This window comes from Carcharodon carcharias, chromosome 15 (assembly GCF_017639515.1).
Source record: "Carcharodon carcharias isolate sCarCar2 chromosome 15, sCarCar2.pri, whole genome shotgun sequence".
NCBI classification, from domain to species: domain Eukaryota; kingdom Metazoa; phylum Chordata; class Chondrichthyes; order Lamniformes; family Lamnidae; genus Carcharodon; species Carcharodon carcharias.
The window spans coordinates 54,514,546-54,535,532 of record NC_054481.1 but is presented as its reverse complement, the minus strand read 5'-3'; the positions used below and the strand labels follow the sequence as shown (position 1 = coordinate 54,535,532).

Sequence of the window (20,987 nt, the reverse complement as noted above, 5' to 3'; positions counted from 1 at the left end):
CTTTGTGTTCAAAGCCCTCCATGGCCTTGCCCCTCCCTATCTCTGTAATCTCTTCCAGCACCACAGTCCTCTCAGATTTCTACACCTACACTCCTCAATTCTGGGCTCCAGTGCATTCATGATTTTTATCATTCCACCATTATTGAGTGTGCCTTCAGTTATCTAGGCCCTGAGCTCAGAAATTCCCTCCCTTGAACTCTCTGCCTCTCTACCACTCTCTTAAGGCAGCACTTAAAACCTATCTTGTTGATCAAGATTTTAGACATCAGTCCTAATAACTACTGATAACAGTACTCTGAAGGGTCTCTAAATGTTTCACTACATGGAAAATGCTATATAAATTCTAGTATTATAAGTTTACATACTTGTATATATACTTAAGGATGTATATTTTGTGTGGGCATGTAATGTTGTCAGTGTGCTTGTGCCTGTACTTGAATATAGTGCTGGTGTTAATACCTATGGGTGTCCCATGTTTCCTTTTCAGTGTTGGTTATCATGAATTTATAAGGGAAGATAAAAAAAAGTTTATCTTTCTTTACCAGAATTTTGGCCTTTGACTGACCTAAGTTGAAATTTTCCAGATTATGAAGTGAATTGATCAAGTTGATCCAGGTAGATTGTTCATTTTGACAGAGGGCGAAGAAGAAAGAAAGGTTTGCATTTATATAAAGCCTTTCACAACCTCCAAACGTCCCAAAGTGCTTTTCAGCCAATGAAGCTCTTTTGAAATAAAGCCACCACTGTAATGTAGGAAGCGGCAGCCAATTTGTTCACAGCAAGCTCAGAAAGTAGCAATGAAATAATGGCCAGGTCATCTGTTTTGACAATGTTGGTTGAAGGATCGATATTGCTCAAAACACCGGAGAGAATTCCCCTACTCTTTGAATAGTGGCATAGGATCTTTGATGCCCACCTGAAAGGACAGACAGGGTCTCAGTCTAATTTATCTTACAGGTGGCACCTCCAACAATGCAGCACTCCCTCAATACTCCACTGGTAGTGTCAGCTGAGATCTTGTGCTCCAGATTCTGGAATTGGATTTGAACCCACAACCTTCTGACTTTTAAGGCGAGAGTGCTTCCCCCTGAACAAAGACTGTTACATGAAACCGGGTGGATGGTTGCTTTGGGGTTTTGCTCAATTACCAGTTGGGTTCAAGGAGTGTTTGAGGCTCTACCTGAGTAGTTACCTACTTATGGTGGGGCCTGTAGTAGAGTAGGCTACACATGAATCTGGGAAGGAAACTACTTAATGAACTAATGCCTTTTTTGTATTTTATATGTTTTTGCATTAATGAATTGTATGGAAATGTTAGTGTAGGTTTTACAGCAATGAGATAGAGTTTTAACCAGTGATTTTCTAATTTTTTAGAGTCCGGGAACCCTGTAGGTACTGACACATTTGCAGGTACCCAGCACAACTTCTAAAAGACTGACATAAAAACAGTACAACTATTTAGATAAGACCAATACTTATCTTCGACATCTCTGGGGCCACAGCAAGCCCTCTCGAAGTGCTAGTGACTTCAAGTTTGAAAGCTTATACTTAAATATCAAATATTTTAGTGCCAGTTAATTCTGTTGAACCCCCTTCCTCACATACTTCATCTTTCCACCCCCCAGCAAAATGCTGCTTAGTTGTCGGTGCAGGTTGCAGCTGGCTGAAATCAGACATCTGTTTCGCTAACATACTTTGGCAAACCACTCCTAATATTCTTAGCAGTGTTGCACAGCTTGGGGACTGTAAACTGGGTTTGGCCTGCTTTGCAGCAGAAAGTTACTTCAGCCCCTAAGAGATGGCGAAGCCTTCAGTACTGGTCCCCTGGCACCTTGCTCACGTAGCCATTCTCTTGTGTGTCAGCCTGGAAACTGGCTACTGAAACTTGGGGAGTAAATAGAAAAACCCATGCTGCAAATACCAATATTAACCTCCATACCCTTTCCAATATGAGCCAGTTGAAATGGGCAGTGCCACTGGGTTTACTATTCTGGACTCTGCCTTGCCATCCTTTTGTACTGAAAGATATGTGTCTGTATGCAAATATGTTTGTGTGCTCATGTATTTTGCAAACCTTTTCTCCGGTTCACAGAGGAGCATGCCAGAGGACTCTGCTGCTGTGTCCCTATTCTACAATGTGGTGATGCAGATACGGACGTGGTTGGAAAATCCAGCGGTGGAGGAGGGCCCACTCCGAGCATTACTGAAATCCCTAGCCACCCAGTGCTTGTTGAAGCACAGGATGGGCGACGGTATTGTATCACCTCTGCGTGACTGGCTAATAAACAGTTTGACACCTTTTAAAACTCAGATAGGGCTTCAGCTAACCACTAATTAATTGCCTTACTTGTCTTCAATCCTGTCCCTTTGCCATATTTCTCAATAGCAAAAACATAAGAGAAGAAAGAACTTGCGTTTATGCAGAGTTCTTATGGCAGCAGGACTTCCCAAAGTGCTATGTAGACTATTAAGTACTTTTTTTAAAGCATAGGTACTGTCATAATATAGGAAACGAAGAAACCAATTGAAACGCAGCAAGGTCACACATTTGGCAATCTGTGATAATGACCAGAGAATGTTGTAGTGATAAAAAACAAAAACAGAATTACCTGGAAAAACTCAGCAGGTCTGGCAGCATCGGTGGAGAAGAAAAGAGTTGACGTTTCGAGTCCTCATGACCCTTCGACGGAACTGAGTGAATCCAAGAAAGTGGTGAAATAGGATTCACTCAGTTCGGTCGAAGGGTCATGAGGACTCGAAACGTCAACTCTTTTCTCCACCGATGCTGCCAGACCTGAGTTTTTCCAGGTAATTCTGTTTTGTTTTGGATTTCCAGCATCCGCAGTTTTTTTGTTTTTATTAATGTTGTAGTGATGTTTGATGGATAAATATTGGCACGGACACCAGGGAAAACTTCTCTGTTCTTCTTCTAATACTGCTCAAGGATCTTTCATGACTGCTTAAGAGGGCAGTTGAGGACTCCGTTTATCGGGGATAGTGCAGCAATCCCAAGTTCTGGCACTGGAGTGTTGGACTGGATTTTTATGCTTAAGTCTCTGGAGTGGAATTTGAACACATGACCTGCTGAATTGGAGATAAAACTGTTCCCATTGAACCATAAGTAATTTGTTCACAGAAGTCGTCCAGTCTGCAAGCTGCCTTCTATTTCTGCAATGCGCTTGTGCTTACCCGGCACCAACACCAATGCTGCGCCGGCCATTTCCTCCATGCTATTCAGTACCTTGTCTTGTCTGGATTACTATGGTGGAGAAGGTTTGGCGCTCCCTTCCTGGGTAAAGGGATTGTTAAAAGGAGGGATTGCCCATGCCTAATCCTGGAAACCTGTTTCAGAACAGTGTAAGACGGAGGCTTGAGAGGAGAATGTCTACATGCTCTCCCTGAACCGTGACACGCTGAGTAACTCGAGGTCATTGAAGTGGACAGGAATGACTTAATAAGGGGGAATTTAAACTTCTTTTTCCATCCCAGGAGAATTTAAAAAATAATCAGCTTCTATACAGCCCACTCTCTCTAAACAGCCAGCTGGGGGCTGCCAGCTAACTCTCTGCTTTCTGTCAGCCTCGTACACACAAAGACACAACAATTAGTAAAACTGAATGGGAAATTTGCCAATTAGCAACACTGGCCACTGAGTACAGCTTCCCCAGGTCCTGGTGGGTCTGTTGCTGCACTTGTGACAGTGCTTTTACACAGCGCATGGACCCCTCCTTTACAGTTAATTGGGCTCAAAATACTACCTGCTGAAGTCTGCCCCTCTCAGATCTTGGCGGATCCAGTGAATAGCCCAGTATGCATGTGCAGTCTTTTAGTCCCTAGAATTTGAAATTGGGTGTCAAGGAATGTGGTCTTATATAAAATAATTTCATCCAGCCCCTCTTGCCAGCACCCTTCCTACTGGAGACTTGGCTTATACTAGTGATTTAGACAGAGGCTGCAGTCCATGTCCATATGAAAGAATAAAAAAAATACTTTCATCTGTATGTGCCTCTCACAACTGTGGGATGCTCCAAAGTGCTTTACAGCCAGTACTTTTGTAGTGTAATGCAGGAAACATGACAGTCTGCACACATCAAGGTCCCACAAACAGCAATGTGATAATGACCAGATAATCTGTTTTAAGTGTTGCTTGAGGGAGAACTATTGGGCAAGACACCAGGGAAAAGAGCCCTGCTCTTCTTTGAAATATTGATGTGGGATCTTTCAGGTTCACCTGAGAGGGCCTTGGTTTAAAATCACAATCAAATGGCAGCACCTGCATCAGTGCAGCATTTGCTCTACTGCCCTGGAAGTCCAGGCCTAGATTTAGTGTTCCAGCCTCTGCAGTGGGTCATGAATTCACAACTTTCTGATTCTGAGATGAGAATGCTACATCCTGAACTATAATTGTCAAATATGAGTGTTCTAGATGCAGGAGTCAATAACACAAATTTATTAAGTGTTAAATGAAACTTCTCATAGGCAATACCCTCAGGATAGACCGTGATGCCTTGTTGTATAAGATCAATGCTGTAGACATTTGGGCTTAGCTGACTAAATTACCTCATGTTACAATATCACGCCTTGTTATCTTTCTGACTACATTACATTCTGTGACCTTTGTAGATTTTGTACCAGATCATCCAGCCAGTATTAGGAAGATTTGTGCTCTTTATACATATTTAATCAGTGGTTCCAGCAGGTGCTGCTGGTATTTAGATGAAGCAAAGCATATAATGTGCTGTTCATGGCTATGCTGTAGTTGGGTCAGTATTTAACTATGCATGAACTGTGAGAAAGTTCAGATCTTAATGTAATCAATGTGTTGTTTAACCTCAAGACCAGGCTGTTTGTGCACTATGCGATGGCTGTCAGCAAAGTTGTGCAGGTTTATACCCTTAAGGACATAATGCAAAATGGGTTGCTGGGTCACTGATCCTGTGATGGTTTTTATGTTGAAGGGTTTAAAATCACATTGTATCAAGTTTGTGGGGGCCTTATTTCCAACTAATTGTTGAGATTGTAAGAATATACAGCATAGAAACAAGCCATTCAGCCCAGCTGATCTATACCCATGTTTACGCTCCATATTAGCTGCACCCCACCACCCTACCACATCTCATCCAATCTGGTGTATCTTGCAGTTATGCATATGTTACGAGGCCCACCATAAGCAAGGGTTCGGCTGATCGCATAAACACCAGTAAAGTGCTCTCTGTACCACAGACCTCAACTTGTAACTTCCTCTTGTTACTTATAGGGTTATTATTGTGTTATGGCCAGAATACATAATAGGATTATATTTCCACAGTAAGAGCTGGCTTCCGGCACTTGGCGGAACATCTGACCTATCGGCAGGACCAGGAGCTGATCGATTCAGCGGTGCGGGGAATAATATCGTCTCTGAAAGCTGGAGAGAAGTGCAATGTGGAACCAGAGCTAAAGGCAAGAGGTATGGAATTATAAATATGCACACCATACATATCCTATCTGGTAGCGAATTAGTAACAGGATGGAAATAAAGTTCTGGGTCAATAGCTGCTAAATTTACAAGGAAGAACTGAGGATAAGTGTGTTGCTTATTGCAGAACAGGAAAGTCCCAGGTTTGTCCTGATCTGTGCTAGTTAACTGGTTTCAAGAAAGGTGTTGCATATATGTAGCACCTTTCAGCCAATGAAGTACTTTTTGAAGTGTTGTAATGTAGGCAACATGGCAGTCAATTTGCATACAGTGAGCTCCCACAAACAGCACTGTGATAATAATCAGATAAACCTGTTTTAGTGATATTGATTGAGGGACAAATATTAGCGCAAGGTCACCAGGAAGAATTTCCCATCTCCTCTTCGTCTTTTCTATGAGCAAAGAAGTGGCTGGGAAGGCCACTTCAGAAACCATCACCTTGGTATGGGACTGGAGTCAATATATGTCCATACTGGGTAGGGATGGTCCATTTCTTTCCCTAAAGGACATTACTGAACCAGTGGATTTTTATGACAATCCAACAGCTTTGAGATATCAGTTTTTATTTTAGATATTTTTAAACTGAACTCATTCGCAAAGTTTTATGGTGGGATTTGAACTTAGATTCTCTAGATTATTAGTCCAATAACATAATCACAGATTGTAGCATATTCTGATCACTAATTCCTAAAGGCCCCGCTGCTCTAACTTATGCATTCTCACATCCTGATTGCTCACTAGAACTAGATCGGGATGCCACAGGCCAATAACACCCCATATCTAAAAGCTTGATATTGATTGAGGGGCAAGTATTAGCGCAAGGCCTCCAGGGAGGATTTCCCATCTCTTCTTCGTCTTTTCTATGAACAAAGAAGTGGCTGGGAAGGCCACTTCAGAAACAACCAACTTGCCCACCCAGGCTATGGACCCTGTTTCTTTCCTACCCATCTAGATGTTCAATTTGTCCATCACATTAGAACATAAGGAAAGGAGCGTGAATAGGCCATTCGGCCCCTCAAGCCTGCTCCACTATTCAAACATGGCTGATCTGATGTGGCCAGCTCCACTTTCCTACCTGTCCCCCAATAACCCTTGATTCCCTTGTCAATAAAAAGTCTGTTTAACTCAGCCTTGAATGCATTCAATGACTCAGCCTCCACTGCTTTCTGTGGAAAAGTGTTGCAAACACTAACAACTCTCTGAGAAAAGAGCAACTGTGTACCATGTTAACCAGAACTATGGAGAATAAACAAGCCATTTGTCCCAACTAGTACGTACTTGTATTTATACTCTGAGTCTCCTCCAATTCTCTCCCTCACTTCAGCCTTTCAGCATATCTTTTTATTCACTTTTCTCTCATGTACTCATCCAGTTTTCTTTTGAAAGCATCTAAGCTATTTGCCTCAACTATTTCCTGTGGGAGCAAGTTTCATATTCTAACCACTCACTGAGTGAAGAAATTTCTCATTTCCCTATTGGATTTAGTAACTAAATCAAATGCACAATAATTCTATGCAATTTAGATACACAGCTGAGCCTAATTAACAAAGGGAGACACGAAAAGAGACCTTGGAGAAACTCGCCATGTCTCAACAATGTGGAAGGCAACTAATATAGCTAACGAAAGATTGGAGTGTTCTGCCTGAAAACAAAATGCAAGCATCCTGAGTTTGTACACAATCTGTATAATGAGCTGGTTCAATCACAGTTTGCATGATGTGCAAGCTATTGATGAAGGTGCTATTGAAGAAGCAGATGTAAATGGATGAGGGGATGGAGGGTGCGGTGATGGGGGTTGTGTGTGTGTAATAAATCCAGAATGTTGAAAAGAATAGCCCCAAAAAATGTATAAAATGATGCATAATGCTATTTAAATTTAAAATCAAAGAATTTTATGGTTGTTAAGTATCCAATGCAAATTGTCTCAGCTCTGTGGGTCAGTAACACAATGGGTAATGCTTTTAACCACTGAGCTGCTGGGAGAATTTATTTGTTTTTCATTTCTAGCCTTTGTCTGCTGCGTAGGCAATAAAACACTGAAAATACATGAACAGAATTGTCTTTAAAATAGGCTCAGTGCTGTTTACATCTTAACAGCAGTTATGGTTTACTCTCTAAATTATAATTTAGTGCCTTGCGTGCAGTTCAGCAATTAAAACTGTTTTCTTTCTGCCTTTTTTATTTCTGCTCTGTAAGTGAATATTATCTCACCAACATTCTTTCAATCCAACAGTATTAAAGGATTTAATCGAGATGCGGTCTCCCTACTTGGAGGAATTCTTGACCCTTGTCCTCACAACCAACTCGGAAACAGACACAAGGCATGCTGGTACGAATCCAGTGGCCCTGATAACCATGCTTCTTCAACAGGAAGGAGAAGAGTCAGCAGTAAAGATGGAGATTGACGGTGACAGGTAGCTTCAGAGGAATGATGTAGGGTATGGGTGAGGGGGGGTGAAGATTATGATCGCATGGCCAGTGCAAGAGGTTAAACCAAGGGTGTTTAGTCAACACCATTGATAATGAGGTGCCTGGCCAGCACTGTAACAAATGGGAGGCTGCAGCTTATTTATGGGGCACTGAGGGTCAGGCCTACAGCAACGAGCTATTTAGCACCCTGTCCTCGGGCTGATGGTTTGCATTGCAGGCTCTGGTGGCCCAACCTCAAGGTGGCAGTGGAGTTGCTGACTCCAATCAGCCCTTCATGAACTGAAAATTGCAGAAAGCGATGGACCTTCTTTAAATCAGCATTTGGTCCTCGAGCTGCTGGCGCTGAGAATTGAAGATTTGAGGATTCCTTCCTTTGGCTGAAAGTGCTGCTCAAGGGTTCTGCTGCCCCTTCCATCCTGAGTGAAGCCAGCTCATCTCAACTCCAAGGCCCTGTTACTTCTCCCACTCTTCAGGGAGACCAGCTGAGCAACTTGCCAAATCTCTAGCTTTACGTGCACAGCCCATAATCTCCAGCTTTAGGAGCAGCAACATCAAATGCTGGAAACAGACAAGGAGGCTCATCAGTGGCTGAAAGAGATGGACACATTTTAGGTGGACAACCTTTAGTAAAACTGGTGGTACCCATCCCAATCATTAGCCTGCCTTTCCCTTCCAAATACTGCACATCTCCAGTCTATTTTGTTACTATTTTAGATTTCTATTATTCAATCTATTTATACAGAAGCTCAGATTCATTGCAGACAAAATGACAGTGTCTCACCCTGTAGATCAGTTTGTTTGATTCAAAGAGGAAATTGTTAGCCATTGCTACAGAGTTGTGAGGACCATTTTAACCAGAATCCCTCCCCATTCCGTCAATTATGAGTCCTTCTGAAACCTCCATGTTACTCCACAGCTTATCGCCAGCTCTGCTTCTCTCTTTGTTTATACAGTGTGGAGAAGCTGAAGCCTGTATCAGCGTCAGGGCTGTTTATTGATTGGTTTGAGCTCTTGGACCCCGAGGTTATTTCCTGCTGTCCCGACCAACAACAGAGGCTCCTGTTTGCTGACCACAAGGTAAAAATTAATGAGGTATGAGAACCTTTAAGGGAATATTATATCATATACCAAGGAGTAGGCAGCCACGTCTAATTAACTAAATGAACATCAGCAGAGTTATTAACCCTGAAGTGTTTCTGCTTCTGTTGAGTACATTCATTGAGTTCCCACTTCCCCACACCAGTTGGGGAAAATTTTTGTGATTAATAAACTGAAGGATGTTGGTGCTAGGGAATCAAACCTGCTTCCCATTTACTTTCTGAAAACAGTATAAGGTCCTATTCCTATGTATAATTTGTCATGTGAAACATGGTATGGCCAAATACATCCAGCTGACCTGATTACTGAAACTGAAGAAATTTCACCGGCAGACAGTTTAAGACCGAGATAGATAGGTTCTCGATTGGTAAGGGGATCAAAGGTTACGGGGAGAAGGCGGGAGAATGGGGTTGAGAAACTCATCGGCCATGATTGAATGGCAGAGCAGACTCGATGGGCCGAATGGCCTAATTTCTGCTCCTCTGTCTTATGGTCTTTATGGTTCTCCATTACAATCGGATGGGCAAGCTGACCACCATGAATGTTTAAAAGCTGCCAATGGAGGTGTGGCCAGCCATCGCACTCGTACAGTCAAACACCCAGCCATCGACGATTTCAGCAGCCACCACGAGATGTGGAGCTACCATGATGTAGACAGAGCCAGTGAACAGCTAGAATAAATAAAAACAGAAAATGCTGGAAATACTCCATAGGTCAGGCAGCATCTGTGGAGATAAAAGCAAGATTCAGGTCTGTGGCTTTCGTCAGAACTTTTATTTCAGATTTCCAGCATCTGCTGCATTTTACTTTCATATTAGTGAACAACTAGAAGACTGGCCTCAGATATCTATCAACACCAAACCACCAGGCACCTTTTTCTCCACCCATTGACGGAAGGCATACTCACCAGACCTCTGTTTCATAAACGGTGACAGCAAAGGATAGCTAATCACTTGCTCCCTGAAGATCCTTAAGAACTTTCCCCACTCACAACATTGAGTCAGCATCTTGCATGTAGGGTTTGAGGCTAATAATTACATTGATCCCAAAATCAAGATGGAACTATTGTGAGTCTTCATGATCTACCTTCACAAGCGTTGTTGAGAATGTAATCCAGAGAATACCACCATCTGTAAACAACTCCAATCATTTTGCTCGACTGCTGTAAGTAGGTGCCACCACAAGTATTCCAAGCAGCTGCAGGAAAGAATATGTGCTATGCTGTTCCCAGGAGAATGAGTGATTGCTGGCGGAGTTTAATGCCACTCAAGATCCAGATACAGCAACCAATGTAGTGAATTGATGTTTTTCATCAGGTAAGCAATTTTAATTGGATGGACGTTATGACCCTGCATCAGCCCTTTTGACTGCGACACTGTCTGACACAATCAAAAGTAAGTGGAAAATCCTGCAGGCAAAACAATCTATTTAACATTAAAAAAAACTGTAGCATTGCTCCATTAAGGTATGTGATAAAGAGGCCTCTATTAAAGAAAGTGAAAGCACATTGAAATATTTTACTTGCTACTCTATAACTGGATGCTCTGTAGTGATTAGCTGCTGCTACTAAGAATATTCCTGAACAGAGCTGCTATCACACTGTTGTTTACCTTTAGGCGTGTCCCACAATCCCAGATCACCTCTGGCAATTGTTACGAGATTCACCCCATTCTGTGCATATATTTTGTATCATGTTGAGAATGTGGTGACCTGATGAACACAAGCTTGATGAGCATCAAAATCTTATAGGACAATAATGGTGTAGACAAGGGTAGGATAGTGTGATGGCAAGAACCATTTAAAAACCTGGATTTCTCACATTTAAAGCTTGTGCAGATGTCATTGTGATCTATGTCCTAAAAAACCAAAGGCAACAACTACCACTGAAAACAAGCACAGAGTGAGAAAAACTGCTTGGCCTCTCTGTGCAAAAAACCGCTCCTCACACACTTCCTTTCCAGCTGCCTTCAAAGCTGAAGAGGTGAACACAGCACTGACAATCACCAAGTCTGAATTGGTTGTTAGGATCAATGACATCTATCCAGAATTCCTCAAGAACCAATGCCAAATGGCTGGATGAGGCTTGCCATGATCGCTCCAACATCATTGGCACTGGGGTAATCACAGAAATCTGGCACCATTCCAAAGTCATTGTCATCCTAAAGCCAGGAAAACCAGCCCACAATCCCAAGAGCTACCATCACATTGCCCTTCTGTCTACAGTTTACAAGGTGGTCAAACGATTTGTCCTAAACTGGATTTAACAACCACTCTGCAAAATGAGCAAGTGGACTTCAGAAAAGGAAAAAGCTGGTCTGACCAGGTCCTTGTGCTCACTAGCAAAATTGAGGCAGGGTTCCTAAAGCAGCCTTTAGGGTTCCTGGAGCCGCTTTCATAGGTTTGTCATCAGCATACAACACTGTCTGCGATGAGTGCTTGTTACTGAAGCTTTCAACAATATTCGATGCTGCAAAACTTATAGCTTTCAAATGCCTTAATAAGCAACAGTAAGGTCCACGATTGTCTTGGCGACAAGTCCAGTGGAACATGATGGTTCTGCCACAGGGGCTGGTGAACCGTTCTTTCTTAATACCTATTTGGCAGACATGCCTTAAATCTCAGAAATTTGCTGATGCCGGTGACACAGGGATTAACACTAGAGGAGATTAGTAGGATGCTCACCAGCATCTGGGATGTACTGAAAAGTTACTTCCAGACCTGACATCTCTGCCCCAATCCAGAGAAGGCATTCCATCTGAACAATAACACCACGGGGAAAGAACTCAAATGTTTCCTTTTGCAGAAGACAACTTACCCACAACCCCTACCCAAAATACCTGGGTGTCATCCTGGACAGTACTCTCACTCATCAGCCTTATCTCACCAACATCAGCCAAAAAGTAAAAATCAGGGTGAACCTGATTCAGAAACTCACTGGAATGTGATGGGGGAGTACAGCCAGAACACTTCACACTGCCCTATTTAACTCTGCTGCAGAATTTTGCTCTGCCTCATGATCCTGCAACCACTACATAAAGATCGTGGATATTTAGCTAAATGCTGCCATGAATGACAGGTTATCTCAGTGATGCATACAAGATTCTGAAGAGGCTTGCCAAGGTAGACACTGAGAGGTTGTTTCCCTGGCTGGGGAATCAAGAATAAGAGGGCATAGGCTCAGGATAAGTCACTGATCACTTAGGACTGAGATGAGGAGAAATTTTGTCACTCAAGTTGTTGTGAATCTTTGGAATTCTCTACCCCAGAGGGTTGTGGATACTCCATCATTGAATATATTTAAGGCTGAGATAGACAGATTTTTTGGTGTCCCAGGGAATTGAGGGATCTGGGGAGTGGCCAGAAAAGTGGAGTTGAAGTCATAGGTCAGCTACTTATTGAATAACAGAACAGGCTTGAAGGGCCGTATGGCCTATTCCTGCTCCTAGTTTTTATGGTCTTATTACTCCACCTGCCATTCCCTACAATCCACCGTGCTCCATGAGATGGAAAAATTCATGAACAACACTGATCTTCCCATTTTTGAAGACTTGAAAAACGCACCAAGAAAGTGCTTAAAATTATGTTGCTCATTGTGGGAAACAACAGTTAGTATTCCTGCAGCTCATATCAACCCATTGTCCAGATAGAAGGAACCATGGAGCACATGCCACATAAAAAAAACAATATCTCATCATGGACCCAACAGGAGAGGCCCCTGGCTTTCACCTCCCTTGAAGGTGTGGACAGCACTCAATCCAGACTCGTCATGGACAATGTGACCACCCAGCCCATAGACGGAAGATTGTGTAATTGTGGCCATAAGCCCCAGACCATGGAACATATCACATCTTCCTGCCCACTGAGATCTGTGTAGGAGGCACCTCATTTCACCACTCAGCATCTCAGGAGGTCATTGAATGGAAAGTCAAACTAAACATCCCATTGTAAGCTTTTTCCATCAATTAAAAGTACCTGTAGCGTAACGTTGATCAACAGTCTGTTTGTGCTCAGACTGATTTTGCAATGAATTTGCCATTGTATTAAGATTAGAATGAATGGATAAAGTAGAAGTTTTAAATTGTGACCTTGTTTAATTGTAACTTTCATGTCATTAGATAGTCAGGATGCAAAACATCTTTGGGCCTTTGTTTTAATCTGACTAAGTTCTGCTTTGCCTCCAGATGACAGGTCAGCTAGGATTGCAGCTGCTTTCGTTCCGACCCTACCTTCTGGCTGTCCTCATCCACCAGTCAAACTGGACCACACTACACCGGTGTATCAGCATTCTTCTGAGTAAGCATGGGGAGCTCAGGTGAGTCATACCTGCAGGCACAAACCAAGGGCTCAAGTGTCTGAGACTGTGCAGACAGATAAAAGGGGAGCTTGGCCACGAACAATGGCCATGACACTTGCATAGTTAAAGGGAAGGCCTTATTTAATTAGTTTTGGCATTTTATTAGTTAATTTAAAAAGACTGTAAAATACATGCACGTATACATGCAGGTACAGATGCCTGAACATAGGCACTGACCCATAGACACAGGCACTAAATGAAGCTTGGTAGAGCAGTGTCAAATCTTGAGAGACAGTTGCTATGGTCAATCTATTTTTAAAAAAAATCTACTTGATTTCCTGTCCTGCCTCAGTTCTAATTTCATAACATATTTTGTTCACAGAAACTCTTATCTTTCTCTCTCTTTCTTTCTTTCTTGCTCTCTCTCGCGCTCTCTCTCTCGCGCTCTCTCTCTCGCGCTCTCTCTCTCGCGCTCTCTCTCTCGCGCTCTCTCTCTCGCGCTCTCTCTCTCGCGCTCTCTCTCTCGCGCTCTCTCTCGCGCGCTCTCTCTCTCGCGCTCTCTCTCTCGCGCTCTCTCTCTCTCGCGCTCTCTCTCTCTCGCGCTCTCTCTCTCTCGCGCTCTCTCTCTCTCGCGCTCTCTCTCTCTCGCGCTCTCTCCCTCTCGCGCTCTCTCCCTCTCCTCTATCTTCCTTCCTTTCCTTTCCTTTCTTTTCCTTTCCTTTCCTTTCCTTTCCTTTCCTTTCCTTTCCTTCCTGCTTGCTTGCGTTCTTTCTTTCTGGTGACCAGTGCCTGAATTCCTTCCTTTTTAATTGCAGGCTTGACCCCACAGCGTGTCTAGATTTTCTCTGGGCCTGTGTGCACATTCCAAGGATTTGGCAAGGACGTGACCAAAGAACTCCACAGGTGGGATTAACTGTCTTCAGGTTACTGACGGTGAATTTGGAAAGTGCGTTGGTTCGCAAGAGGCAAACCATAGCAATTTTTTTAGATTGCTGGGTCTGTTCTCCGAGGTCTGGATTAAATCTGTAGAAGTAGAAAAATACGCTCTGCTGACCATACTGAGTCACTGGAACGATCTTGGATCATTCTAGCTTTAAAATTAGAGCTCAGCTGTTCAGGAATGATCATGAGATACGTTTCCCCATACAAGGGAGTGTAGAAAACTGAACCTTTTTCCTCAAAAAAGCTGTGGATTAATTAAAGATTTCAAAATGAGATCAACACGATTTTTGTTTGTTAAAGCTTTTAAACGGTATGAAATCATGGCACAGTAGGTAGAGTTAAGATACAGATTGACTAGAATCTATTTAAGTGGTCGAACAAGTTCGAGAGCCTAAATGGTCTGCCTTTGCTCCTGTGTTGCTGTTGCTGGCCATTGCTGGACAACCTGGAAGCAGCCTCCAGTCCCAGTGGAAGCAAAAAGAATAAATGCTTAAAAAACTCAGCAAGTCTGGCAGCATCTGTGTCGAGAAGCAGAGTTAATGTTTCAGGTCACTGGCCTTTCACTTGGAAGCAATTCTCCAATATGATGCCTTGCAAAATCTTCCCATTTTGCACTGCAAGGCGAGGTTAAAACCCTAGCAGCAAGATTGAAGGCGTCACTAGCAGCAGGGAAGGAAAATTTCACAAGGCAGTACATAGGAACAGGAGCAGGCCATCCAGCTGCCCAAACCTGCTCTGCGATTCAGTAGGATCATGACTGATCTGTACCTTAACTCCATTTCCTTTAATACCCTTGACCAGGAAAATCTAGACAGACACCTACGTGCCTTGGAAGATTTCACTTCACTACAAGCAGGATACAAAACCACAGTCAAATTGAATGATGGAAAATCGCCTATTGTGATGTGTGACTAAACAGTGACTCACAAATGAACATCAGTCTCACTAATCCAGTATGGCCAAGCAAAGGGCCCCTGTGCAAGTAATTTTCTGGCTGTTTCAACTGAGCTAAATTAAAAACAAGTTAACAAAACCAGGAAAAGTGCAAGCAGTGTACTTGGATTCATTTCTAGTGGAATAGAATTGAAAAGCAGAAAAGTTGTATTAAATCTTGTATAGAAGTGCTTTATAGCTGTTGTGATGTGCAAAATGCGGCAGCCAATTTGCACACAGCAAACTCCCACAAATAGCCTTTCTCCCTGTCCACCCTACAGTGTGTCATTGGTGTGCCTCATTACCTGATTTGGGTCTGTAGTTACCATGTATATATTCTGCCATTTTAGAAACACACTGAGGAGTATGTCCTGCGCTTGAAGAAGGCGGAACTCATCAGCCTGGTGGATATCATTCTTTCGGAGTCCGAAGTGAGAAACCGCAACGGGTCGCATGCTAAGAAATCTGCTGAGGATGTCACAGGCACCCTCATCCAGTCACGGCTCCCTTTGCTGCTCAGTTGTTGCCATGGCAATTTGGATAATGTCAAGAAAGTGACTGAGTATTTGATCAGTTGTATCAAACAATGGGGAGACAGGTAAATAAAAAAAACAAGTGTTCATATTTGTTAACCATTGGTAGTCTGGTACATGGACATTAGTTCCACATCTTGTAGAACTTTCCAAGGAGCCACATAATATTTAGTACAATGACTTGCTGCAGTTCGTTTTGACAGACTATGTCAGAAGACACCCATAAGAATTTGAATGTACAGGACTTGGTTGAGTGCTACACGTTACAGATAAATAGCCATCTCTCAAGTGCTGAGTGGATAACAAGGACACTTTAGATCAGTGTATGGGAGGTACTGGGATTGTGCAGGGCCGATTTCATATTTTGATTTACAATAATATTTTTCAAAAGCATCAACTTATACTCTCTACTCCTTTCTTGTTCAGAACAAGCTGCTTGTCATTTTTCTTTGGAGTCTTGTGCAGGTTGGCAGTGAGTCTTCTATATATCCAGCAATTTTGGCAGAGTGTGTGATATCATCCCCAGTGGTGGAATTTCCCAATGATGTTCACAGCCTAAGCTCACAGTTAAAAGAAAGAATATGCATCTTTCATCATGCATACAACATAGCACCTTTCGAGTCCCAAAGCACTTTACAGCCAATTAAGTACTTTTTGAAGTAAGCACAGTAGGAAAAGTGGCATCAAATTTGATCACACGGTCCCACAAACAATGTAGGAATGACCAGGTCGTTTTTTTTTTTGCAATGTTGTTTGAGGGATCAGTATCGGCCAGGACAATGAGAAGAACTACCTAACTGTTTTTCAAAGTAGCACCATGGGATTGTTCATGCCCTCTTGAGAGGGCAGATGGGGCCTTAGTTTATCACCTAATTTGACAGGTAAACTTCTGATAATGCAATGCTCCCTCAGTAATGCACTGGAGTGTCGGCCTTGATTACACACTCATCATATCTTCTAAGTGAAGCTTGAACCCACAACTTTCTCACTCTGAGGTGAGAGTGCCACCACTGTTAAGGTGAGAATTGACCAGCTGGGTGAGGTACAGGAAGGCTGTGGGCACCCAGGGAACTGTACCCCAGCATGAGCCAGCGCTCTCTGGACAGGACAAGATGGGGCGAAAATTGCAGAGGCATAGAAAAGATAAGCAGCTTTACACTAACACAAGGCGTGCAGCATTAAGTGTTTCCCCAAATGAATTTTTCAGAAACTGAAGTAGTGACAAACTTGAGACATGCATTATCTTAATCTACAGAATGTAATGTTTAATTAGGCAATAAATTATCAACATCCACCCAATATTTGACCACTGGGGTTTCAAGTAAAGATTGATTCTGGGGTCGTGTTCAATTAAAATTTTAATTGAAAGTTGAATGTGACTTTATTCTGACGAATTGTCAATTTATGTGCTTGAAAGAAGCATAACTTCACAAAGGATTATCATGTCTGAGTGCGTCAAAGGATTTAAATGATAAACATGAGAAATATGGATGCTATATCTCATTATTTATAAATTTAACACTTCCCTTTGAAGGGAGGCAGGGGCTGTAATAGTGTAATAATGCATATGTATTTGTGACAAGTAAACAGGTAGCACTTATTCCGAGCTCCATAAGTAGGTGACTTGTAATGTGGATTAATGGGAAAAACTGTACAAAAAACAAATTAATGAGTTGATGTTGGATTATGCAAATTAATATAATAATGGAATTGGGAGTTGCATGCTTCAGTGCTAAAGGTAGCTTATTGTGTAACTGAAGTCCTTTCCTAGACACTTAATTCTGTTCAGTATTAAACAGTAGGGAACATTCGATCTGCAGAAAGTGTTTGCTTTAATATGGCACCATTCCTTGCCTTTTCTTCCCCTCCTGCTCAGTGTTGACTCCTGCTTGGTGCCATACCTCACCTAATGTCTACTTTCAGCAGGGGCTGCGTTATAGAGAGCACTGGGAAGTCCTTCCTCTGGCTTGTCTGAAAGTTTTGAAGTCTTAAGTACTAATATTTTAAAATGGAAAGAACTCAACAGAAAGTACTACCCTTAAGGCATTTCACTTTGACCAAGATTTTGATCACCCATACTGTTATTTCTTTTTGTGGCTTGGTGTCACTTTTTGTTTAATAATCACTCTTGTGAAGCACTTTGGAACATTATACTATGTTAAAGATATAAATACAATCCCATTCCTATTATATAAATCAATTTATATTACAGTTCCTCAGTCAGACTCCAAGAGTAGGAAATTGCCTTTATCTGTATGAATGGGGGAACACTTTCTGGATTCATAATCCAAATGGTACTTTCCTTCCTAGCTGAGGTGCCATGGCGGGTCTACGGGATGTTGGAATTCCTGCCGCAAAATGGCAAATGCTTCCTTTCATCTATTTAATCATTGTTCCTGGGACTACTGTGGATTGAAAATACGGCCTCTTGCTGCCCAGGGTATAGTTCCTTTTAGTATATAATACAATAACCCTATCTGTTACTTAAGACAACCACAATGGTCAGTTGCTGAATGATGTTTTTTTCTGCCTGTCTCCTTCTCCTTGCATACAGCAGTGTGATGAGCAAGCGTTGTCACAATCTGCTGCTCCAAATATACTTCCACGTTGCAGAGGTTATCCGCCATGTCAATCTCCCGGAGTCCGTGCTTAGCAGTGATGGCACCACTGATGGAAGTACCTGCAAGGTATGAAGTATTCAGGAATGGTTTCCTCCTCTGGTGCTACACCTTACAGAAACAGCATTAGTGTCACTGTGGTGAGGGTTTCACAGAATCATACTGAACAAAAGGAGACCGTTGGGTCTAGGGTGCCTGTGCCAGCTCTTTGAAAGAGCTATCCATGCAGTTCCATTTCCCTGCTCTTTCTCCATAGTCCAACAAAATGTTCACCTCCGTATAGTATTTATCCAATTCCTTTTCAAAAGTTACTGTTGAATTCCACCACCCTTTCAGGCAGTACATTCCTGTTCATAAGAACTCGCTGAGTAAAAAAAAGCTTTATCAAGAGCAGCCCTTGGAATACATTGCAGAAACAGATGTCCTATGAGGCACTGCACTTTGCAGAGTGCAATGTTTAAAAATTGCTAAAGAACACACTGTCTGATATATACCTCTCTGAGGAAACTGTATCATTAACAGGTTTTGTAAGAAATGCTCATTTAGTTAGTGCACTCCTAGTACAGTGTGTTAATGCCATTGTTATAATTTATTAAATACAATGCTCCATGTAACAAGCTGCCCCCTTTAGTGTTCTAAATGTGTTCATTCATTGTGATCTATTTTTAACAATGAAAATGTGGTTTGCCAGGAATAAATGAAGAGATATAATAGCCAAATCGACTATTTTACTGCAGCTTAAATATTAAGCTATCTATATAAAAGGATCTCTTTCAGGTTAAACTGATTATTCTTAACACTTAGTACATCACCTGGATTTGGCTGCTATCTAACACTTATTACACCTGCACCTAGTCTATGTTATTCCTACTGTACTGGCAGAAAGCAGCAGTGCCCTACGTTCAAATGTATATTCTTGTTCCACTGCTTCTTATTAACTGGTGTTGTGACCTTGAGTAGCATGTTACTTTTGGAGTTAGTTTCTGGATATTGAAACAGTCTAGGGTGAGCCATTGTTACAAGGGTGTTTCCTTCTTTCCCTCTTTCCCAGCTGGACGCATTAGTACATCGGTTGCTTACGCTGCTCGCAGACACCAGTGACTCGAAGATGTCAGAAAATCGAATGGCTGATGCCAATATGGCCTGCAGAAAGTTGGCAGTGGCACATCCAGTTTTATTGCTTAGGTATTAATATTTCACTTTTTACGGATATTTTTATTATAACGGTTAAAGGCCTCATTTTTGTTTCTCCCTTTCTCTGATGCATGGGTTGCTTGCTCCTGATTAGCATCATCTCTAATCTCTCGCAACCATTTTTGTCTTTTATCAGCACCACTGCAATCATTCCTCCTCTGAGCTTCTCTTGAGAGGGTGGGTGATTAGTTTTCCCAGTGGAGGGGGTGGACAGGTAAATGCTCCAAGGGTAGTGGCAGATCGATCTTGCTCCCAGTTGTCTGCCAGTGGTCTTTTGTTCCTCCCCCCACAAACCAAGCACATCTTTCCGAACGAGTATTGTTTACAAATTGATTTTCTGCCATTCCATGGTTGAATACATTGGCTATGAGCACGCTGTAGCATCGATTTTTGTTGGAATTCTATGTAATGAGAGCTCATTCATTGTAATCTATTTTTAACAATGAAACTATGACTTACCAGGAATAAGTGAGGAGACATAATAGCCAAATCGGACATTTCCAATGTGTTGCATTGACTGGGATCAATATTTGGGTAAGGATATCAAGCGATACGGAGCAACAGCAGGTAAATGGGATTGAGCTACAGATCAAATCGAATGGCGGAAGGGGCTCGAGGGACTGAATGGCCTTCTCCTGTTCCGATGTATTTAACTTCTAGCTGACTTTCATGTGCTAAGTCTTTATCCTTGGGTATTTGAATTGAAGAGTGATTATTTGGTGTTTATTTTGTTTTACGTTTCAGACATTTGCCGATGATTGCTGCCCTGTTACACGGACGAGTTCACTTGAATTTCCAGGAGTTCCGTCAGCAGAATCATTTGACCTTCTTCCTGCATGTTCTGGGGATCATGGAGCTGTTGCAGCCATATTTATTTCAGAGTGAGCACCAGGGAGCGATGCAGGACTGCCTTCTCTCCTTCATACTGCTCCTGCAGGTTAGTGGGAGCCAGGCTGGAATATTGGGAGTCCATTAACAGGTCATTCAATCAAATCAAGGGACCAAATATTTAGAGCTTTAGCATGAATTCTGCTGGATTAATACATTGCCCCTGTGTAGAACCAGGCAGATTCCTGGTTCACCCTCCCCACTCTGCCCTGTTTTAAGTTGTCTGGCCTCAGTTGAGGGCAGCAGGTGGAACACAACGTTTAACCTCAGTTCCTTGGGTGATCAGTCAGTCTGCTTCTGTGTCCTACTGATCTGGAAAATGCTTATTAATGGGTTTTGGTTGAGGATGGAATTGAGTTCACGGTGAAGCCTCCCATTTCGAATCACCCACCAACATAGGGACATAGGATTAAGATTGGCCATTCAGCCCCTCTGGCCTGTTCTGCCAGTCAGTTAGATCATAAACAATATGTATCTTAACTCCATCCACCTGGCTTGGTTCTGTAATACTTAATACTTTACCTAACAAAAATCTATCAATCTCAGTTTTTAAATTTTAAGTTGACTCATCAGCTTTTGGGGATGTAGTTCCAGATTTC

The 20,987-nt window shown here is 42.4% G+C and overlaps 1 protein-coding gene across 2 annotated transcripts in view; it reads left to right on the top strand.

Moving 5' to 3' along the window:
• Positions 1-20,987, top strand: part of ints1 (integrator complex subunit 1) — a 109,685-nt gene that overhangs the window by 63,180 nt on the left and 25,518 nt on the right. For both annotated transcript variants that reach the window (XM_041206704.1, XM_041206705.1), the window contains exons 32-41: positions 2,093-2,252; positions 5,309-5,449; positions 7,692-7,872; positions 8,842-8,965; positions 13,168-13,298; positions 14,096-14,183; positions 15,506-15,753; positions 18,243-18,375; positions 19,358-19,491; positions 20,245-20,437. In XM_041206704.1, the coding sequence (XP_041062638.1) occupies positions 2,093-2,252; positions 5,309-5,449; positions 7,692-7,872; positions 8,842-8,965; positions 13,168-13,298; positions 14,096-14,183; positions 15,506-15,753; positions 18,243-18,375; positions 19,358-19,491; positions 20,245-20,437 (1,533 nt within the window). The remainder of the gene's footprint in view (positions 1-2,092; positions 2,253-5,308; positions 5,450-7,691; positions 7,873-8,841; positions 8,966-13,167; positions 13,299-14,095; positions 14,184-15,505; positions 15,754-18,242; positions 18,376-19,357; positions 19,492-20,244; positions 20,438-20,987) is intronic.